Source organism: Nilaparvata lugens, chromosome 3 (genome assembly GCF_014356525.2).
Source record: "Nilaparvata lugens isolate BPH chromosome 3, ASM1435652v1, whole genome shotgun sequence".
Classification (NCBI taxonomy): domain Eukaryota; kingdom Metazoa; phylum Arthropoda; class Insecta; order Hemiptera; family Delphacidae; genus Nilaparvata; species Nilaparvata lugens.
This window is the reverse complement of record NC_052506.1, coordinates 17,112,186-17,133,487: the sequence shown is the minus strand read 5'-3', so window position 1 is coordinate 17,133,487 and position 21,302 is coordinate 17,112,186. Positions and strand designations below refer to the sequence as shown.

Sequence of the window (21,302 nt, the reverse complement as noted above, 5' to 3'; positions counted from 1 at the left end):
TGTTCACCAAAGATACGCCTATATAGATGTTTTTCGAGATCAAATTGACATAATATGTTCAAATTCGGTACAGAGGTTCCGCTGAGGTCTACATGCAGGCGAGCAAAGCGAGCCCGCTGATCTCATTTTTGGACAATCCAGTCGGGGGTCCAGGAGGCGGAGCCCCCTGGCTAGACGGATATGGCGAGCAAAGCGAGCCTGACTGCTTGTTATGTATAATTCTATAGACTGATTTTTACTCTTATATTGGCGTATGAAGAAGGCTCCTTTTTCCTTTTATATTATCCTTGAAATGCAAAATTTCCAAAAACCTTGTATATACATCAACGTGCAATTAAAAAAGGAACATACCTGTCAAATTTCATGAAAATCTATTACCGCGTTTTGCCATAAATGTGGAACATTTAAACATTAAGAGAAATGCCAAACCATTGACTTGAATCTTAGACCTCACTTCGCTCGGTCAATGAACTGTTGCAGGGAGAGAATGGAGAGAGGTGTACAGAGGGTATCAGAAAGTTTGATATGGTTGATTATATATTCAATTACAGTTTTTGGATTCTGGTCTTATTACATTCGACTTATAGTCCATCAAAAGGGAACTATACTATTATTTTGACAGCTTCTAATTCATGTTCTGATAATGATAATTACACCTATACTTTTAAAAGAGTGTACATCAATTCTACATTACAAAAAAAATACTAATATTATTCCAATTACTCTAAATGAGAGTGTTGAAAATGGGTTTCCATTTGAAAAGTGAATTGTAAATTCAAATCACAAACAGAGTGGGATATCTTGAATAATGATAATTACACCTATGCTTTTAAGAAAGTTGATATAAATTCTACATTACAAAAGAATGCTAATGCTAAGACTCTCAATCAGAGTGTAGAAAATGATTTTTCATTTGAAGAGGAAATTGTAAATTCAGTTGAAAAAGATAATTCAGATTCAGATGCATATATTCCAATCAATTATCACAAACAGAGCAGGATATCACATTTTTTATATTTGTTTCCTGTTTAAAATCAGCTCTGAATTATAATTACAATAACTCATTGGAACTTGAAACAAGAAAATGGTTGAATAGTTTAAATTTCTTACATGATAATGTTTGCAATTTTTATAAATCTTATAGAATATTAGATAATATTGTGTTAGTGATTCCTTCAGCAATAGTAATTTGTTTGATTTGATAAATGCTACTAAAGTATTATGTCAGTATGTTGGTGCAGTATAGTATAAGAAGGTATACTGTTTATAACCAATTATGCAACAGCTTGGGATCTCCGCCACTAGATGGAGGCACTCACCGGGTGAAGCTTCAACACCTTTGGAACGACTCCTAACAGTTGAAGGGAGAGGGGAATGACTGGTCTGACTATATCATCAGCAAAATGGAGGATCAGACGGATTTTGGGGAGAAGGGGAGTAGTGTCCCCTTGATGAGGGGAACTGGTTTAGCCCCACCCCCTGGAGGGGGGGGATTTGGCCTTGGCGCTGGTCCCCGATGGCAAAGTCATGCCCATGTCTGGGTAGGCTGTTCCTGTAATATGTAACTACTTCGTCGACATAACTAATTCTGATGACATGTAGGCTGGCAGTCGGTGGCTAAAAAAAGGAGGACCGTCAAGACTTGCTCAAATTCTAGCAGCGGTACTGACAGTGACAGGGAGAAATTTAATTTGAATAAATTCAATTTGTCCCCGTCGCAAATACCGACCGTCTATTGTACCCGCTTTTAGAGATTTGTGCGAGTCGGTAACATACAAGGTTTTGAAGGCCAACTACCTTTTCACAGTATATGGAGAGAGAGTTCTTCTCACCCTAAAATCAGGGACAGAAGAACTCACAGTTTTCCTCCCACAATATTACACAGATGTAATAGCTCAACAAAATGTATCTTCCTTTAATAAAGGAAGATATATTTTTAAAAGTTAAACACATATTCAGGAATATTGTAGGAAGAGGACAGAGGAGATATGTTAGCACAAGAATAAAATTGATGGAAGAGGGAAAGGGGACTTTAGAATGATAAATAAAATTGTGAAATAAGTATTTAAATGTGTTGACTTACCTTATTCCTTGAATCGCTTGATAGGTACAGTAGTTCTGTATGAATCTCACGTTGAACATTGAGTGAAGACTGAAGGCTAAGTGAGAAAAGCTGGTCTATTTTATAGTAGGCTACTTACAAAAAGTAAAATAAAATTTAGTTTTCATGTTTGAACCTGAAAAGTTTCGTAAACCTGTTTTCTCCACTCTGGTTGTGGATTAGTCTACTATGAACTGTTGCAGAGAGAGAATGGAGAGAGGTGTATGGAGGGTATCAGAAAGTTTGATATGGCTAATTATACCGGTATTCAATTGCAGTTTTGGATTCTGGTCTTATTACATTTGACTATACCGTAATCCATCAAAAGGAACCAAGTAAGCCATGATTGCTCTCTGCTGCTACAATTGACTCTCCGTGCGTACTCTGTGGTCACACGACCATTGGATTTCAAACTGCAATCTGCTCGGTTGAGGAAGGGAACTCAGTTCCCGAAAATTTCCCCATTTCTAATGTAAGTTTTTAAGTGTTTTCAATCTATTTGTGTCTTATGTCTCCTTTTTTAATTTATATTACAAACTTTGAAGTGTCTTCTGTTACATATATATATGGAGTATTTCAGAGTATGGAGGAATTACATTTCTTTTCATATTATCCTTAGAATGCAAAATTTCAAAAAACCTTGTGTATACATCGACGCGCAGTTAAAAAAGGAATATTCCTGCCAAATCTCATCGAATTCTATCAAAGCGTTGGGCCGTAATTGCGTTACATACAGACAGACAAAAGCAAATCGAGTCGAAACATAGACCTCACTACGTTCGGTCAATAAAACTCCAAGTCCATTAGATATTTCTCAAAATGTTTTACTGATGGCAAAACATACAATAATTGTTTCATCACAATATTCGATGTTTAAGATATCACTTCAGCATCAGGTAATATATCGGATATTGCTTCCATGAAGCTCTCTGCAGATCCGAATGGTTCAGACAGGTGTTTGTCTCAAAATTGTAGGAATGGTTGCACTAGCCATTGGGTGCTCGACAATTATTTGTTGAAACACCGCCGATTTATGAATTTACATCACAATATTATATTATCGTTATTCTAATTGCATTCAATATTTATTCTCATTGATTAAATTTTCATATTATGTAAAATTTGTTGAATAATTAGCAATACCGTAATTCAATGTAAATTAGTGTATTTTAGCCAGTAATAATATTGTAGCATACATAAATAAAGAAATCTAATCTAATCCTTTTGCAAGGAGGATTGCCGGAATCTTGTACTATTTATCAAATACTTTGAATTCATCATTCCTATTTGTCTCCAAGCATTCATGTTAATTTATCAAAATTAATTTTGAATATGAATTGAACTTCATAAATAGAATAATTAAACTTATTAAGTTTCCATTATAATGGTTTTCTTCATAATCCTCTATTTTCATCACACAGTGTACCTGTTGAACGGTATGCAATACCTGTCAGATTGAAATCAATGTTTTGTATTTGTTGTAATCATCAACCTTTTTTATTTAATTAATTGATGTTCTCTTCAAATAATTCAAAGAAATTCAATAGTTTTTCTCAATAAGGGCCAGACCACATTAAGCGTTTTTCAGGGGCAAACCCAATCAACCAATCGGAGAGCTTCTTGTCCGGCTGACTCTAGAAACGCTTAATATGGTCTAGTCCTAAAGGTGGAGTGGAATGCAGAAAATAAGCATATCACATTCAGCAATCAACATTTTATTGCACATACGGCTACTGAAGCAAACACATTTTATCTTCATCTGTTGTGTTTTACAGCGTTTTTAATTGAGGTTTGAAAATTAATATTTCAAATAAAAACGTAATAATATTTTCAATCAGATGAATTTTATTCTTACAAATTCCATGTTCTAAGAACACTAAAATCAATTTTGCATCATGAACTGGATTATGATGATAAAGCAAGTTGTACAAAAGTACAATGAAAGTCATCATTATTATAAGACGTCATTTAAACTCTCTTCTTAAGAAAAGTTTCGAAATCGGAAATCACAGATTTTTAAAGCTTAATCACTTTTAATTCAATGTTATTGAATTGATCGACTTATTAGATTAGTGTAACTACGAGTTATTATTTTATAATCTCTCGCTATGAAAATGCAACATAACTTAATTGAACACAACTTGGATTCAAGTTATGGAAACTCTGTTAGCACCATATATGAAGAAATAGTACAGTATGAGTTGATGTGCACAGAGTTGATCGTGTAAAGCTTTTTCCTGATGCTTAACTGCCATCGTCTTTGGCAGCGTAGTGCTTAATGAAGCGCGCCGATGGGTCTGAGACATTGGTCCATTTCGGCATCCAATAGTAGGGCACCAGCCAACCAGCCTGGTCGTGGTAGAACTTTTCAAATACTTTCCTGTCAAAAAGATAAACACTTACGATTCGTAACACGTAATGATTCAAAGGTAATGGCTGTAAACAACATCAGCTACAACAATCAATAGTGTAATATTCGGTAGCCCATTTGATTCATAGTTCTTTAAACACGTAGAAGTATTTTTTAAATTTTAAAATTATTTTTGTGTATTTTGAATAATTGTAAATTGAGTGTGTAATAGAAGAATGTTAAGTGACACATAGCTTAGCTACATTGGACTGTTGTATAAATTAGAATTGGAACCGTTTTGGGCGTAAGCCTATGGTACTTTTCTGTAAGTTGTGTAATTCTGAATAATTTAATAGATAGTTTTAAAATGTTGCAAAGACAATCCACAACGACGCGGAATGATTGCGGCACAATTCTGTTAAGTTGCATACAGACTTGCGCTCTTCATCCTCTGATTATACCTGTATCGGTAAAGACTAAAGATACAGTAAGATAGAGAAAATATAATAATCATATGATGAAAAGCGCAAGGCGAGCGTTTTCGACGCATAAGGGCCAATTGATATGAAGCGTTTATGCACTGGCGGAGGACGAGCCAGCAGCTCTCCGATTGGCTGATTATCAGCTGAGTCTCGAACGGCAACCCTGCATCGGTGTGCGCAAGAATATACTCATTTTTGGCATACACAACTCTGTCACATAGCATTTTTATTGGTTTTAAACCAGCTCAATTCCTGGGGACTAATCTTGATTTAGGGCTAGGTCCTTGAGATATGCTTTACTTATCAACAATCATTTTAGTAACGATATAGATATAGTGAGGTCCACGTTATAATGGCAGTGGATAAAGATAGAAGAATAGCGATGCCGATTCTCTGCATTAATTAATTATATTTCTACACTATCAAAAACATAATTGGCATCGTTGTGGACCTAGAAAAGGATAGTACCACCGGTTATGTCGAATGATAGACAAGGATAGCAAAACCAAAGTTGATCAAATACTGTCATTATAACGTGGACCTCACTATAGTATTGAGCTATCGCCAATTACATTATTCTGTTTATGGCCTTCCTATGATGAATGAATTTATTTTCAAATCAGAAGTTGGTCATGCACCACAGAGAAACAGAAAAAAGAGGCAAAGAATGAATGGCGAAAGTTGCACATCGACATATAAAACCGTTTCGAAGTTATTCAATTATATCAATAGATAAAGCAACATTTTATACAATAAAATGTATACAAGAATTTAATCAATAAAACTACCCACCTGTAATAGAAAGATTCTTTCGTTTTTGGAGTACAATGCGGGTACAACTTTTCAGCAGAATTGAGAGCATCATTTGGCACCTTGGGATCTACGAACTCTTGGATAACCTGGAATAGCGACTTCTTTATGCTCGCCACTCCATCACTGTGACAAAAAAAAATATTTATTCATTATTACAAAATAATCCATCATTGTAATGATGTTGGAAAATCATAAACAGACAAACCCTTTAATATTCCTCTCCCAAATCATACAAATGAAATAACTTACAAACCACTGCATTCATATTGAATCCTCATTTTTGCCTGTATAAAAGACAAAATCATCAATCAATTATTTGGTCTTCGTGAAAAATCAATCAGAAAGTAGATTCAAATGCAAGAAATCGGAAGTTCCTAAATGTAAAATTTCTAAAACCATATCTAAATTCTAGAGATATTGCATTTTAATTTAGATACAGTAAGGATACAAACATTACTTACGTTAATATGGAGGTCAATAAGTTGAATGGTTATAACTATAGACTAAATTATTGTCAATGTGAATTTTAACCAAGTTTCCGACCTCCTTAAGAAATTGATAAACTTACTGTAAGAGTGTAAGTTATATAATATGAATCATTTATGTCAAAAACATGAATTGTAATAACAACGTCAAATTATTCAAAATTACAAATCATTCAATTCCAAATCATGAATTCCACGCATAACTTGTAAATTCATTATACATTTTGTATTACCACAAAAGAATCACATGTCGAGTGAAAAATTACCTGAATGCTTCCTTGTGTCGCCATAGAATAGAGTCTGGAATGAGATTCATTTTATCAAAAGCAGACCTCAACAGGAATTTCTCAACGCCATCGCGGGGCTGTCTTACTTCTGCTGGTAGATTCAGATAGTAGTGTGTGAATTCTTGGTCGAGGAAGGGGACTCGAAGTTCTAAACTGTAAGTTGTAGAAACATTTCAGCCACTAGAGTATCGTTAATAACTTTATTTTTTTATTAGTTTTAAGCAATACATGAATACCTGTGAAATGGAGTATAGTTATTACTTGTACGGTATATTGTACAATTAAGACAGAATTATTGGTTGACAAAAACTATTATCAAATGATTTTTAATTTTCGATAACTCATTTCCAGTTTTGAAAAAACTTTATTCGTTCACTCATTTGAAGTAAGTGAAATTTGACTGAATATCATGATCGTACTAACGTTTTTAATACAATCAATTTTATTGCTGAATTCAAGTTTCATGATTGTTCGTGAGTTGCAGAATTATTTGTAAGCATAAGATTTGTCTATTCAATATTTGTCTATGAATCATATACTATATAATATATCATATCATGTAGGCCCAATGTCATGCCGACTTAAAAAACGCCTCGTTTGGCTTGGCCCTTGTTGTTTGACACAGACCCATATTGAAAATCAAAGGGTCATTTTATTTCTTATAACATGTTACGACTTATGTATGTCATTTTCGAGTGAGTCACTCAAAAGAAATGTAATAAATTGAAAAAAAGGTATTCGGATTTTTAATTTGTATGCATTTTATCAATAATTATTTGTTAGTTGTTTATTTACTCACAATAAATATTGACCCATACAAATTCAGGAAAATTTTCAATGAGCTGCTAAAACTAACAAGAGTCAAATAGGAGACAAACCAGTCAAAGAGGGTAACTTATTAATCAAGAGAAAGCACCTACTCCCTCATAGAACACAAGATATCAAAAACCATGGTAGATACGCAAGCTTTAACGAAAGTAAAATCTGTTTTATCCTTGTTATTAACAAGATATTGTTATCAATATATTGACTGCCATATGATTTCATTTAACGAGACGAGTATTCTTCATATGATATACAGTTGGAATAAAATGTGTGATCATTAACATAATGATCTTCATCACTGATCTAATGTAAATAACTTATAATGCGTTTACACCAGAATTTAAAACAAAAGTTTTCAACATAAGTTAATAATATTTTCTTTTGGCTGCTAGTTTTGTTATCAACAAAAGTTAATAATAATAACTCTGTGACGTGTTTCGTCTGCAGCTGTAGTTATTAGGGAACAGCTGTATAGTTGTAGGGTAGGGATTGCTGGCGAGGGGGTTGCGGGGAAGATAGTTACCTGTTATTAACAAAAGTTAATGCGATAAAAAGGCTTTTGTTATTAACATAGCACATTTCCTTTGATCTTTACCGACTCTAGATGGATAACATAAATCTTGTTAATAACAAGGAATTTACTGTTAAAAACACGAGTTATCAACTTTTCTTAAGAAATTTTTTGCGATTCAGTCAAGTTGACAACTTTTTATTAATAACTCATGTTATCAACGCAAACTTAACATGATGTTATTGACTTTTGTAATTAACATCAGTTAATAACAAAAATGTTAAAACTTGTGTTATTATAACTCCGGTGTAAACGCAGCTTTTTATTTTGCTTTAATCTAAAACAATCTTGAGTCACTAAATTTAGTAATAACTTAATTGAAACACACAGTGCGCAGGTAAACTGAGATATGGATAAGAGTTTTTGATGAGATTTTGTAATAAGCTTGGTGTAAGCGCAGCTTTAGTATGCAAAATGTACCAAAATGTTTGTCAAATGTCTCTCAAATGGATATAATTTTTATCTTGTCTAGATGTGATTCTAATTATAATGATAAATGAAACAATAAAATTCAATCATTAGAGCTTTGAGGATGCAATTTTTATGTCAACAAAGAGAAGCAAAAATGTATTAGGCCTACTTACTATTTTAGTATCCCAAATAACAAGCATCAATGCATGCGGCTTCTACAAGAGTGAAATTTGAAACAAAGCATTAACTGGATTTAAAGACTCATGATAATGCCCAATGCAGAATATGATCACGTGTTTAAACGTGGCTTATCACTAATGATTGAATAATTTTTTATCAATGTTTAAACATTTTTCTAACCTAAAAACAAATGCTGGCTCCAGCTGTACAAAATTCAGAGACACATGGAAGTTGCCGTCTTTGCCACCACATTTTCGAAGCATAAATAAACAAGAGTACCAACCTCTAAACAATCTTCTCTTATTTATTGTGATATAACTATTGGAAACTGTTCATTTCAAGGCGATATGAAGATTTTTTATTTTCGATTTTTACAGCTCTTATTCGAGGGAATGATACGATTATCAATAATTAGTTCTGTTCATTAAGTAAACTAATTCTACAATTATCATTGGTAGCACTGTTTAATCAGCTGTTTTGTGTTGAATGTTGATCGCAGGTGGTAGAAGAGACAAGAGATCACAACTCAGTTCTGTTTGTCTTTTAAATTATAGAATTCTAATTTTAAAAAACTAATTCTATTCTCACGTCGTTTTGAAAAAAGGTGCTATAAGCCAGGGGGTGATTCCTCACATCAAAAGAAGAAAAAAAAGTTAAAATTAAACATAGGTCCGAAAATGCTTGGTTACCAAGTTATACAGAGTGAAGATTTCGTCTGAATTTCAGTTCCCTGCCCTACGGGTATTTGTTGACTGTTAATTAAGATGTTGAATTTAGCATACTTTATGTAAAATGAACTGAGAAATTGAATATAACCATTTCCAGACCTGTAGCTACAATATTTTTTTAGATATGTGACAAAATCAGCGAAACTTGGCCCCGAAAAAAATTCTTAATGTTTGAAGCAGATTTACTATGTTAAATGTACAATAAACACAACATTTTTTCACAGAACTTGAAAAAATTTAATTTTGAAGAGAAAGATGTAAAATAAGTCTATAATAACAAACGGAACCCTTCAAAAATAATAATTAATTACATACAAATCGCATGAAAAGAAAGCTCACAGATTTTGTCTATTTCTGATTCGTTTTGTATGTAAATAAGGATTATTTTTTAAGGTTACGTTTGTCTATTATAGACTTATTCTACATATTTCTCTTTCGGACCTATGTTAATTAGAACTTTTTTCTTCTTTTGATGTGGGGAATCACCCCCTGGCTTATGGGCAACTTTTTTCAGAACACTGTGTATACATTGAAATTCTGATGATGATGACACAAATACTTGAAGCAAACAATATTTTACTTCTCACAAAAAAGCTAGAAGCTTTTATATACGTGACCAGGAAATCTTTACAAATCTTTTATCATTCGGAACTGAATTAATTTAGTTATATAAATTTTTCTAATAAAAATTATTATTTATCGATATTTTATTGACCATTATTGAAGGTCCTATTAATGTATCATTATTTATCGATAAATTAATAGGACCATGCAATAATCTCTTTCTCCAACTCACATATTATTAACTTAGAATAGAATAATAATCAACCAATACTGATACTTCAAACTGTCAGCATTTTCTATCAATATAACCAATGCTTCCCATTCAAATAATGCTGTCAGTTTAAAGTAGATCCCACAATAGTATATCAGTGGTTATCTATAATGATGTTGCTTACCAACAGAAGCCCTAATTGTTGTGATATCAGCAGTTTCCAAGTGGAAGATGACCTCATCCAGAACACTGGCCACATCTTCGGCCGAGAAGCTGATCTCATGATGCTCATGCCCAGATGAGCGGCTACCTGCCGCGCCGCCAAAATGTCTGGACTTTCACCCATTCCGATAGCGAATGTCTGCAAAAAAAGACAAAGGAAATACAAGGTTATACAAGAAACGGTGTTGTTTTGCTCTTAACAATAATTCATTCTCTTTGAACTCTGCATTTCAAAACGCGCTGATAGAACTCGGGAAATCGGAAAACTTGGAATGATTTTACACCAAGAGGACACTGACATCATGGCCGCTCCAACAGAGTGGGAAGGTTTCAGCGTTGGAATAGATGAGAGCACGTCACAGTCACACCAGACGCAACCGGACATTTTGTACATGAACAGAGCTTTTTTTCTTCAATTGTGTTCTGTCCGGCCTGATGTTACATCACCCTTACGAGGCCAACATTGGAAATCTTTTATAATGTACATTTGAAAATATCAACTCAGTTTTTTTTATTGACACGGAAAGGTTATCTTTTGACGGCATCATCATCCATTGTGATAGACAAAAGGAGAGAACAGTTTCTATGATTGCTATTGGCAACTAGATTAAGGCGAAGTCCCCCTTATACACAGACCTGTAGTCTTGTAGGGGTTTCCTTTATATCATTGTACTGTAACTCATTTCTGTAAGTAAAATTCTGGGAAATAAATTTATTTGATTTGAATTTTGTGTAGGTTTTCAGGAAGTTGAGGTCCTTTTTATAATAGTATATTTTTCAATATAATATATTCTACATCTAATTAATAAAACAATATTGAAACTCGAAGTACCCTTTATTATTTAAAATATTACAACGACTCGTTTCGACCATAACTTAGGTCATTTTCAAGTTGAAACATTTCAAATATTTTAAATAATAAAGGGTACTTCAAGTTTCAATATTGTTTTATTAATTTGTAAAAGTAGCCCATTCAAGTGAAGTGTTTTCATTCTACATATATTAGATCTTATAGAAAAATCATTTTTAAGATCTCATCATTTTTTTATTATCATGATTTATAACATGAATGATTTTTATCATTTTTTTCAACCATATCATGATTTCATGATCTCATCATTTTTTGATCTTATAGAAAATATAGACGGGACATAGCTGACTCTATCAGAGTTACCTCCAGTGTTATTTGAACATAGTGGCATCATCAATGAGCGACGATTATCTTGGGAATAATTTATTACGGAAATGTATGATTCACCTGTATTTTGTATGGGATGCCAGCTGCTTTTGATTCTTGAACAAGAATGCCGGCGATTAAGCTAGAATCAAGACCACCAGACAACAAGCAGCCGATACGTCTCTCCGACATCAGGCGTTTCCTCACTGAAGCGCAAAGGAGAGTTCTGATGTTCTGGCAAATATCATTTGGCACCAAACCTGAAATAAATTCATCATTTTAAATATACGTACGACGTTTCAAGGTCCCCGAAGGGAAATAAATCCTGGTTGTTTTAATGAATTCTATAAGAAAAATAGTAAAACTATTGAGCTGAATTATTTGATCTTAACTCATCTTTTAAAGTATAGATATATATTCAATTTCCAATAATAATCCCAAGGTTATAACTGTTCAATTTGAAAAATATATGATAGTTCGAAGGCCAATGAGTACTTCATGGAAACTTTAATTTATTTAAATATTATTCTTCTTGGTAAAATAAAATTAATGCAAAATTTGAAAGAGTAGTAAAACTTGAAAACAGAACGCAAAAAATTATATTTGAGAGCATCAACGTTTCAATATTAGATAAGTATATATAATATATAATATATTTCATAAAAGAACATTAAGAGCTTGAAAAACAATAAAATATTATCAAAATTGATTTTTTTATGTCAAAAGTTTTTAAAAATATATTTCATTTCATAATTTGAAAACTAGTTCAGCTTGAAATAACATGAGACAAATTCAAGTTCGTGAAAATGAAATCATTGAAACAAAAGAAAACGTGTCAATTTCACTGACCTTGATCATCAACGGCAACTTGGAAATTTTCTATATTGTTGCATGAGAACAGATTATCAGTTTCGCTAGACTGATTAATCATTGAACAATGGAATTTTTCCACTAATTGGCTCTAATTCATGAGTCAAAAGAAACCGTTTTGTCTAGCACTGGTTGATAGGGATTTTTTCTGATTTATTTTCTCATTAGTATTTAAAAAATACTTTAATAACACAAAAAGAATCTAATGAATTACCGATTGCTAAAAAATTATATAATTCAAATAACAACTAGTAAGTTAACTTGTTAGATATTATATCTGTATATATACTTGAAAATGGTAACTTACTTGAAGGATTAGTGTACAACTGGAACTTCGGCTTCATTCCGACGGTGTAATACCTCTTCTCACTGACCAGAGTGCATTTTCCATCTGGGTTGATTTTGTATTCTGAGTAATGACCTGGTGGATACTGCTCGACTTTGAATTTACTTTTTGGGATCATATTTTCCAAGTTGATAAGACCTGAAAAATAAAAAACAATAGTAGTCAAGAGATTGTTACTTCAATAGTAATTGGTACTTTTGTAATTTTAGAATAGACACACTAATTAAGAATCAAAGTACCCTTTTTTAAACTTTTTTTTATTTCTCATAACATGTTTCGACTTATAATGTGATTTTTAAATTAGTCATTATCATGTCGAAACATGTTGTGAGAAATGGAACAAAGTTGAAATACTGCATTTTTATGTTTAATTTTTTATTACTCAAACAAACTAAGATAAACCTTCAGTGATTCGTTTTGTTTTTTCTGTGGTCGGAAGATGTATCAGGGACCGAAATTCGTAAACAGTACATTGTAATAAAACACTATTCCTGTAAATTTGCCCAAGATTTTGGCCCCTGAGCACAATCAAGTCTTCAAACCTTTCGACCACAAGAAACTCTTCAATGAACGATGCTTTATTTAGTTGCAAGTAGAAAGTGAAGCGGCATTGACAAACAGCATTACAGTCATGTAACAAAACTAGCAGCTTGAAACTTGCACAGGTTTCAACACAAATAAACATCAGTACGAACAACATGGGATAAAAATGTACAAGGTACCTATATTTATTTTGTCACATTGAGTTCAATAATAATAATATTTGTGGGAAGGAGCAACAGGCTTTATTTAGCCTGAGGATGTGATCACATTGGATGCGTATACATGCAAGTGCACGCTTGGTTATGCATGACCAAGCGCGCAGATGAGAAACAAACAATGCAAAGAGCAATAGGAACATTCACACTGAACGCATGCAAGTACTGGTTGCGTTCAGTGTGAGCAGCTGCATGTTGTGAGTCACATCGTGTTTGTATGGCTCTTTCCAGATTTTGTTTTCCGGCTTATGCACATTCTGACGCGCACTTGAACATACAGACAATCAAATATGATCACACCCTAAAACTGTAAAACCTAAACCTAACCCCAATTCACACAACACAGTAAAGCTGGAAATCATATTGACTTAGCCTCGTATTATTAAAGGCCATTATTACTTTACCTTTGGCTTCTGATGAGAATCCGAGCACTCCGTCGTCAGCGACCAACCGGAAGAGCGGCCTGACGCCGTACGGGTCTCTGCCCGCGTACACTTTCTGCGCTCGCTTGTCCACCAACACAAACGCAAACACACCATCCAAATTCTCCACCACCTTCTCGATCCCATAAGCATTGTACAACTGTAGAATGCATTCTATGTCACCTTTTGTCTCATAGTCGAAGCCGAACTGCTCTCCCAGCTGAAAATATTCAATAAACAACAATAGAGTTACTTGTTTTGAACATTTAAAAAAGTGTTCAACATTAATGAATCAGGAAGTGTTTTTGTCTGTGGTGGACCCCTGCGAAAGGTCCAACATACCGTGAGATTCACTTCTTACTGACAGTATTCTTCTTTTAATAAGTATTATTAATGCTGCTCATTCAACCAACACTGAAGTTTAAAGTGAACCTCACATTAGTTTCGCAGTGAATGGCATCAAGGCTGTGTTCAGATGGACCGATTTATTTAATGTGCCGATATGAAAACGGAAGTGACTAGGCTAAAAACGTTTTGTCATAACTGGGATCAAACAAATCTCTAGGCTAATACACAAGCGCTTTATACACTACCCTACGGTCAATCCAACATTGTTAGAGATCTATGTTGTAGTATAGTATATATTTTCTGACCAATCTAATAATTTTTAGGAGAAAAATATGAATATAATATATAAATATCATTCATTGATAATAAGTTGATAATTTTATTTTCACCACCATTCAAATAAATATGTGTTCTTCAACAGAGAATCGACTAAGTCAAAACAAATATAGAAAAATATATATAATAAATGAATAAAATATAAATATCATTCATTGGTTATAAGTTAATAATTTTAGTTTCACCACCATTCAAATAAATATGTGTTCTTCAACAGAAAATCGACTTGATGGACGGTTCGGTCAAAACAAATATATAAAAATATAAATATAATATAAATATCATTCATTGATAATACGTTGATAATTTTAGTTTCACCACCATTCAAATAAATATGTGTTCTTCAACAGAAAATCGACTTGATGGACGGTTCGGTCGAAACAAAACTCAATGTGAGGTTGTCCGGGCTAAATAATGACACGATTAACCACCCATCTTCGATGTATTTAGTTGAAAATAACAATTTCACGGTAACATCTATTTCAGTTAGTGTTCGATTATTATGTAATGTAGGAGTGATCCGTGGTCTAGTGGCTTGCGTAGGCGTAGCAGCCTTGGTGTCCAGGGTTCAAACCCGGAAATAAACAAAAAATTTTAACCAGACCACTCTTGGTGGACCATTCAATCGGATGGGCTCGTTAAACTGTCGGTACAAGATAATATTAAAACCGTCGTAAGGCCCATTGACGATATAAATTATATATTTAGGCGAAGTTGTACTTCCGTCAGGGACTCCCCACCATTAAATACATACTGTTATTATTATAGTTGTGTAAGTTGATCAAGAGAACTCAAACCAAACTTGTTCTGCAGCTGTTTCTTCATGTACCGTGACAAGTGGTGTTGGTAAACAAATTCCAACACAAAGAATGCATTTGATGTACCTATGAATTTATTTTAACCATTTTGTCTCAAAACAAGAGTATCATAATTACAAAATATCATGCACTAATTTTTAATTTCAACTTACAGCTTTGTGGTTGTACAGCTCTCCGTTGCAAATTACAGACAAATGCGGGGCTTGATGCAGAACCAGTGGCTGCATGCCATATGTGCTGTCAATAATTGTCAACCTAACAAACCCAAGGAAGCCGTCCTGCAAATTCATAAACATTTGATAAAACCATTGCAATGTACAGAGAAAACCCCACAATAATGACGTTTATTCTTAATTTACTCTCAGAAATTTTTTTAGAATATTACTTCTATACAACTATTGTTGTGGATTGAAGTTTCTATTTCGTTTTAATAATTGTACACTATAATACTGTAATTGTTGAGGGGACTCATAAGAAGTAACCGTGAGTTGTCTCAGTAGATAAAATTGAATAGTGGCAGATTCCTCGACATGTTTTATTATTTGTAAGTTCAAGTCAATCAATTGTATCATGGTATCTGAAAAGGCTCCATACTATGAGACTCCATACTTCTAAGTGTTATGTGGCAATAGCCTTTACACAAATGTGCAATAATGACCATATTTAATGCATCCAAACTGATTGAATTAAATAAAATATTTAAAAAATGAATAATCGAGAATAAAAAGTGATACATTTACCAATCGTAAATATACGTAACGCTAGACTTCACAATATTAAATTTTTTTAACGATACCATGGAGAAGTAGATTAGTATTGTAAATTAATTTGAACAATTAGTAAAGACATGTAATCAGGATTCACAGCACTTTATTGGACAGTTAAAATTATCATTTTAGCTACTGAAATGTGATATAACAATACAGAATGAGATGTGATAGATCTACACTGCTTTACATCTTTTTATATTTGAGACCATTACCCACCTATGGAGCATATCTAGGAACCGTCTTCGTGAGAAGATTGTTCGTAGCCGTCATATCTCCCAATGTTAAATCTACGCTAATTTGGTGTGACAGATTGACCAACATTAGGGGATACGTCGGCTATGTCTTCCGAAGACGTATTTCTAGCTATGCTACGCTTGGTGTGTGATGGCCTTAATTGGGTGTTAGTTGGATAAATGAAAGAGAGTTACCTTAACTTCTTGATCATGCTGAACACGCCATGCGTCCGGACCACGGTGTTTTATCTTGAAAAAGGAGTCATCGCAGTGAGCAATCGATTTGCTCTCGATTCCAAATAATGCCCAGATTCCGCACATGCTTTATGTCTGAAAAATAGCAAATTGTACACATCAACTTATTTAATTATATCAACTTGAAGTTTTGTTGAAAACTCTTTCACTCTTGACTCTATAAACTCCAATCACTCTTGGATTCTCCAACATAACAAATTTCCAATGAATGCTCGGAAATTACTCAAGTAGCTGCTTCTCATGCATTGAATTTAATCCAATAAAAATCCATTATTTAATGTAACTAATTCTTAGACGCATTTAAAAAATGATGATAGATCATGAAGTTTTTTCAATTTAAACTATGACATAAAATTTATTCAATAGCCTACTGTATTGGACGAGAAATGGCAAACCAATTACGAGCATTATAAATTCACCCTAAATAGTCAACTCAGTTTTGAATAATTTTCCAATAATTTAATATTTCACGAAAAAACAACAAATTTAAAGAATGTGTGTAAAATTTATTAATAAACTTATTTTTTAAAAATCTTTGACGGATCGAAAAGCTTATATTTTACATTAATTTATATTTTATAAAATATAAGAAGAAAAATTGTACCATTAAAATTAATACTGAATGGGATGTAATTATGTTTGACAATATCATATTTTATCTTCTTAATATAGACAGCTTTTTCTCTTACCATTTTTGTTTGAAACTAAGAGAAGCAAGGATTTTCCAATAAATTATTGTTAGCTAATTTTTTTATATGACTGATTAAATGTCTACCATTTTATCAACCATAAAAAATATAGCTATAGTCACCTATGACCTCAGTTTAAAATACAGTATTGTATTTGCTTGGATGGTAAACATGTCTTTGATTGAGACGTCAAGTTTAATGCCATTGATAATAATATCAACATGTCTTTGATTAAGGTGTCAAGTTTAATGCCATCGATAATAATAGAAATTGGTTATTCGATATTATTTTGTAGCTATAGCATTACGTATAAAATAAGTATAAAGTTACTTTGTAGCATCGAATCATGAAATGCTTTCATTCATTCTATTGCTTTAGCACGTGATATTTCACGTATTTCAACTATAAACCCCAAAAACTTGTTTGGAAAGAAATAAATTACATTGGTAGGAGAATGCTTATGTCTATCTGAGTTATCATTTTTTTTGTCGAATGGATTTTTAATATATTCACTTTCTGTTTCCCTTTTCAAGAGATGAATCTAAAAAGACTCAAGAGAACGTGAATAGTTGAGATGATTTGATCCTTGAAGAGGATTCTTGTTTATTTTTGCTCGAGAGTAATTTTAAATGTTTACTTAATTGAAACCTTCACCAATTTTTATAGGGAGCATAAATTTCCTAAAGAACTCATTGCAATTATTGATATTGTCACAATTATCTTGAAGTACCTTCCTTCCACCAATATCAGCAAGACAGGTTGGATTGCGTTTTCATCTAATTTAAGCATAAATCATCATAAAGCACTGCACCAACCGAGATCAAATACCTTGAATCTGCTGATCATTCCTACATTGTACAGCGCGGAGTTCAAGGTCTCGTTTTTATGTAACCATTGTAACTCATATTATTTGATGTTGAAAAGTTAATTTTTCGAATTTACAGCGAAGTGATCCTTAGTTTCAGCTACAATCAATCAGTTAATACAACCCATTGCAAAGTGAACTGCTGGCTAGATTAAGCTCGTTGATGGAATTGAGATATTTCAGATGACCGTGAACTACAAGGTACTAGGTACAATACAATTATTACTATTAGAAAGCCTTGCTGTTTGCTGACGACATAACTCTCATTGCACAGGATGAAGATCCACAATTGGCTGCTGAGCTATTGGAGGAGGCGAGCACATGGTTTAGAGCAAGCAAACAGTGTATGAATGGAGAGAAGACACAAAATGTTCTGTGCACCCTGAGGCATGGTCCTCCTTTTGGTAAGCCAGAGGTCAAGATCCTTGGGTTCATGGTAGCCTCATCACTAACATGGGACCAGCACATCGATATGATATGTAAACGACTCTCCAAAGTAACATATATGATATGAAAATTGAGAAGTCATGTTCCAAAGGATAAACTTGTTACTGCATACCATAGTCTGTTTCAGACACATCAACTATGGGATTGCACTTTGAGGTCATGTAAGTGGATGTCAGAGAATTCTTCTGTAGAAGTAGTTCCCATTTTAACATAATCACCATACTTGGAGCATTGTCGCCCGCTGTTCAGGAAGCTGGGGATACTTACTGTCTTCAGTAAATATGTGCTGAGCACCCTTGTGCTTCTGAAAGACCAACTTCACACACTCCAAGCAAGAGGCCAGATCCACAACTACTCAACAAGAAGGCGAGTCAACATTGACCTTCCCTACTCTAGATTGGCTAAGCTGCACACCTGCTATCCAATGCGCGCATTAAACATTTTCAATAGACTTCCACTGCTGGTGCGAGAGTTGGATGAAAAAGTTTTAAAGAAAGTGCTCCGAGAAAAACTGATTAACCTCCCTCTCTATTCCATGAATGAGAAGGAGATTGTAAGCTTTGTCTGCCTCTTTGATCGGCTATCTTAAGACAAGTATAAATATTTTAACTTATGTGTTTTATTTAATGACAATTTCTATCCATCAAGTACACTGGTCACATACGAAAGAAAAATTTAATTGAATATTTAATTCTCAAATACAAAAACATTTGAATGTTTATGTCAAAATGTCAATCCTTGTGGAAATTGTGAAGAAATATTGTATATAATATGATTTCAAATTGGCAATTCATAGGCCTATAATTACAGTGGGGTGTCAGAGAAAATAGCTTATCTCTTTGCTATAATATTTATCAATAAATCTTGATTGAGTTAAGGGCTCAAGGTGTTGGGTCTGTTATTAATTTGATAGCTTCTGCTCAGATAAGTTGAAATTCATGGATCTTCTACACCCATTAGAAGAATGACCACTTGGTACATGAAATTAGGAAAGTCAATTAGGAAAGTCACTTTCAGTAAAGTTTTCTGAGTTGATCTGATTTTAAAATTACTACATAGTCTCAAATATTATTGTAGTAAGTGTAATTATTGTCAATACATTAAAATTAGTGAAATGGATTAGCATGTAGTCTTAAGCTGTGTTTACACCGGAGTTAATAACACGAGTTATTAACAAAAAGTTATTAACTTGACTGAATCGTCAAAAATTTCTCTTGACAAATGTTAGTAACTCATGTTTCTAACAGAAAATTCCTTGTTATTAACAAGATATTGTTATCAATATAATTGACTGCCATATGATTTCATTTAACGAGACGAGTATTCTTCATATGATATAACAGTTGGAATAAAATGTGTGATCATTAACATAATGATCTTCATCACTGATCTAATGTAAATAACTTATAATGCGTTTACACCAGAATTTAAAACAAAAGTTTTCAACATAAGTTAATAATATTTTCTTTTGGCTGCTAGTTTTGTTATCAACAAAAGTTAATAATAATAACTCTGTGACGTGTTTCGTCTGCAGCTGTAGTTATTAGGGAACAGCTGTATAGTTGTAGGGTAGGGATTGCTGGCGAGGGGGTTGCGGGGAAGATAGTTACCTGTTATTAACAAAAGTTAATGCGATAAAAAAGGCTTTTGTTATTAACATAGCACATTTCCTTTGATCTTTACCGACTCTAGATGGATAACATAAATCTTGTTAATAACAAGGAATTTACTGTTAAAAACACGAGTTATCAACTTTTCTTAAGAAATTTTTTGCGATTCAGTCAAGTTGACAACTTTTTATTAATAACTCATGTTATCAACGCAAACTTAACATGATGTTATTGACTTTTGTAATTAACATCAGTTAATAACAAAAATGTTAAAAACTTGTGTTATTATAACTCCGGTGTAAACGCAGCTTTTTATTTTGCTTTAATCTAAAACAATCTTGAGTCACTAAATTTAGTAATAACTTAATTGAAACACACAGTGCGCAGGTAAACTGAGATATGGATAAGAGTTTTTGATGAGATTTTGTAATAAGCTTTGGTGTAAGCGCAGCTTTAGTATGCAAAATGTACCAAAATGTTTGTCAAATGTCTCTCAAATGGATATAATTTTTTATCTTGTCTAGATGTGATTCTAATTATAATGATAAATGAAACAATAAAATTCAATCATTAGAGCTTTGAGGATGCAATTTTTAATGTCAACAAAGAGAAGCAAAAAATGTATTAGGCCTACTTACTATTTTAGTATCCCAAATAACAAGCATCAATGCATGCGGCTTCTACAAGAGTGAAATTTGAAACAAAGCATTAACTGGATTTAAAGACTCATGATAATGCCCAATGCAGAATATGATCACGTGTTTAAACGTGGCTTATCACTAATGATTGAATAATTTTTTATCAATGTTTAATCATTTTTCTAACCTAAAAACAAATGCTGGCTCCAGCTGTACAAAATTCAGAGACACATGGAAGTTGCCGTCTTTGCCACCACATTTTCGAAGCATAAATAAACAAGAGTACCAACCTCTAAACAATCTTCTCTTATTTATTGTGATATAACTATTGGAAACTGTTCATTTCAAGGCGATATGAAGATTTTTTATTATTTTCGATTTTTACAGCTCTTATTCGAGGGAATGATACGATTATCAATAATTAGTTCTGTTCATTAAGTAAACTAATTCTACAATTATCATTGGTAGCACTGTTTAATCAGCTGTTTTG

The 21,302-nt window shown here is 33.1% G+C and overlaps 1 protein-coding gene across 1 annotated transcript; it reads right to left on the bottom strand.

Moving 5' to 3' along the window:
• Positions 1 to 3,800: 3,800 nt before the first annotated feature.
• Positions 3,801 to 21,056, bottom strand: LOC111049887 (asparagine synthetase [glutamine-hydrolyzing]). Its single transcript, XM_039422719.1, is given in 11 exon segments — positions 3,801 to 4,481; positions 5,726 to 5,869; positions 6,498 to 6,687; positions 10,193 to 10,300; positions 10,303 to 10,369; positions 11,489 to 11,667; positions 12,585 to 12,761; positions 13,786 to 14,023; positions 15,458 to 15,583; positions 16,504 to 16,638; positions 20,813 to 21,056. Coding segments are annotated over 10 exon segments (1,491 nt in total). The 5' UTR covers positions 16,630 to 16,638; positions 20,813 to 21,056; the 3' UTR covers positions 3,801 to 4,345.
• Between the last annotated feature and the right edge of the window lie 246 nt (positions 21,057 to 21,302).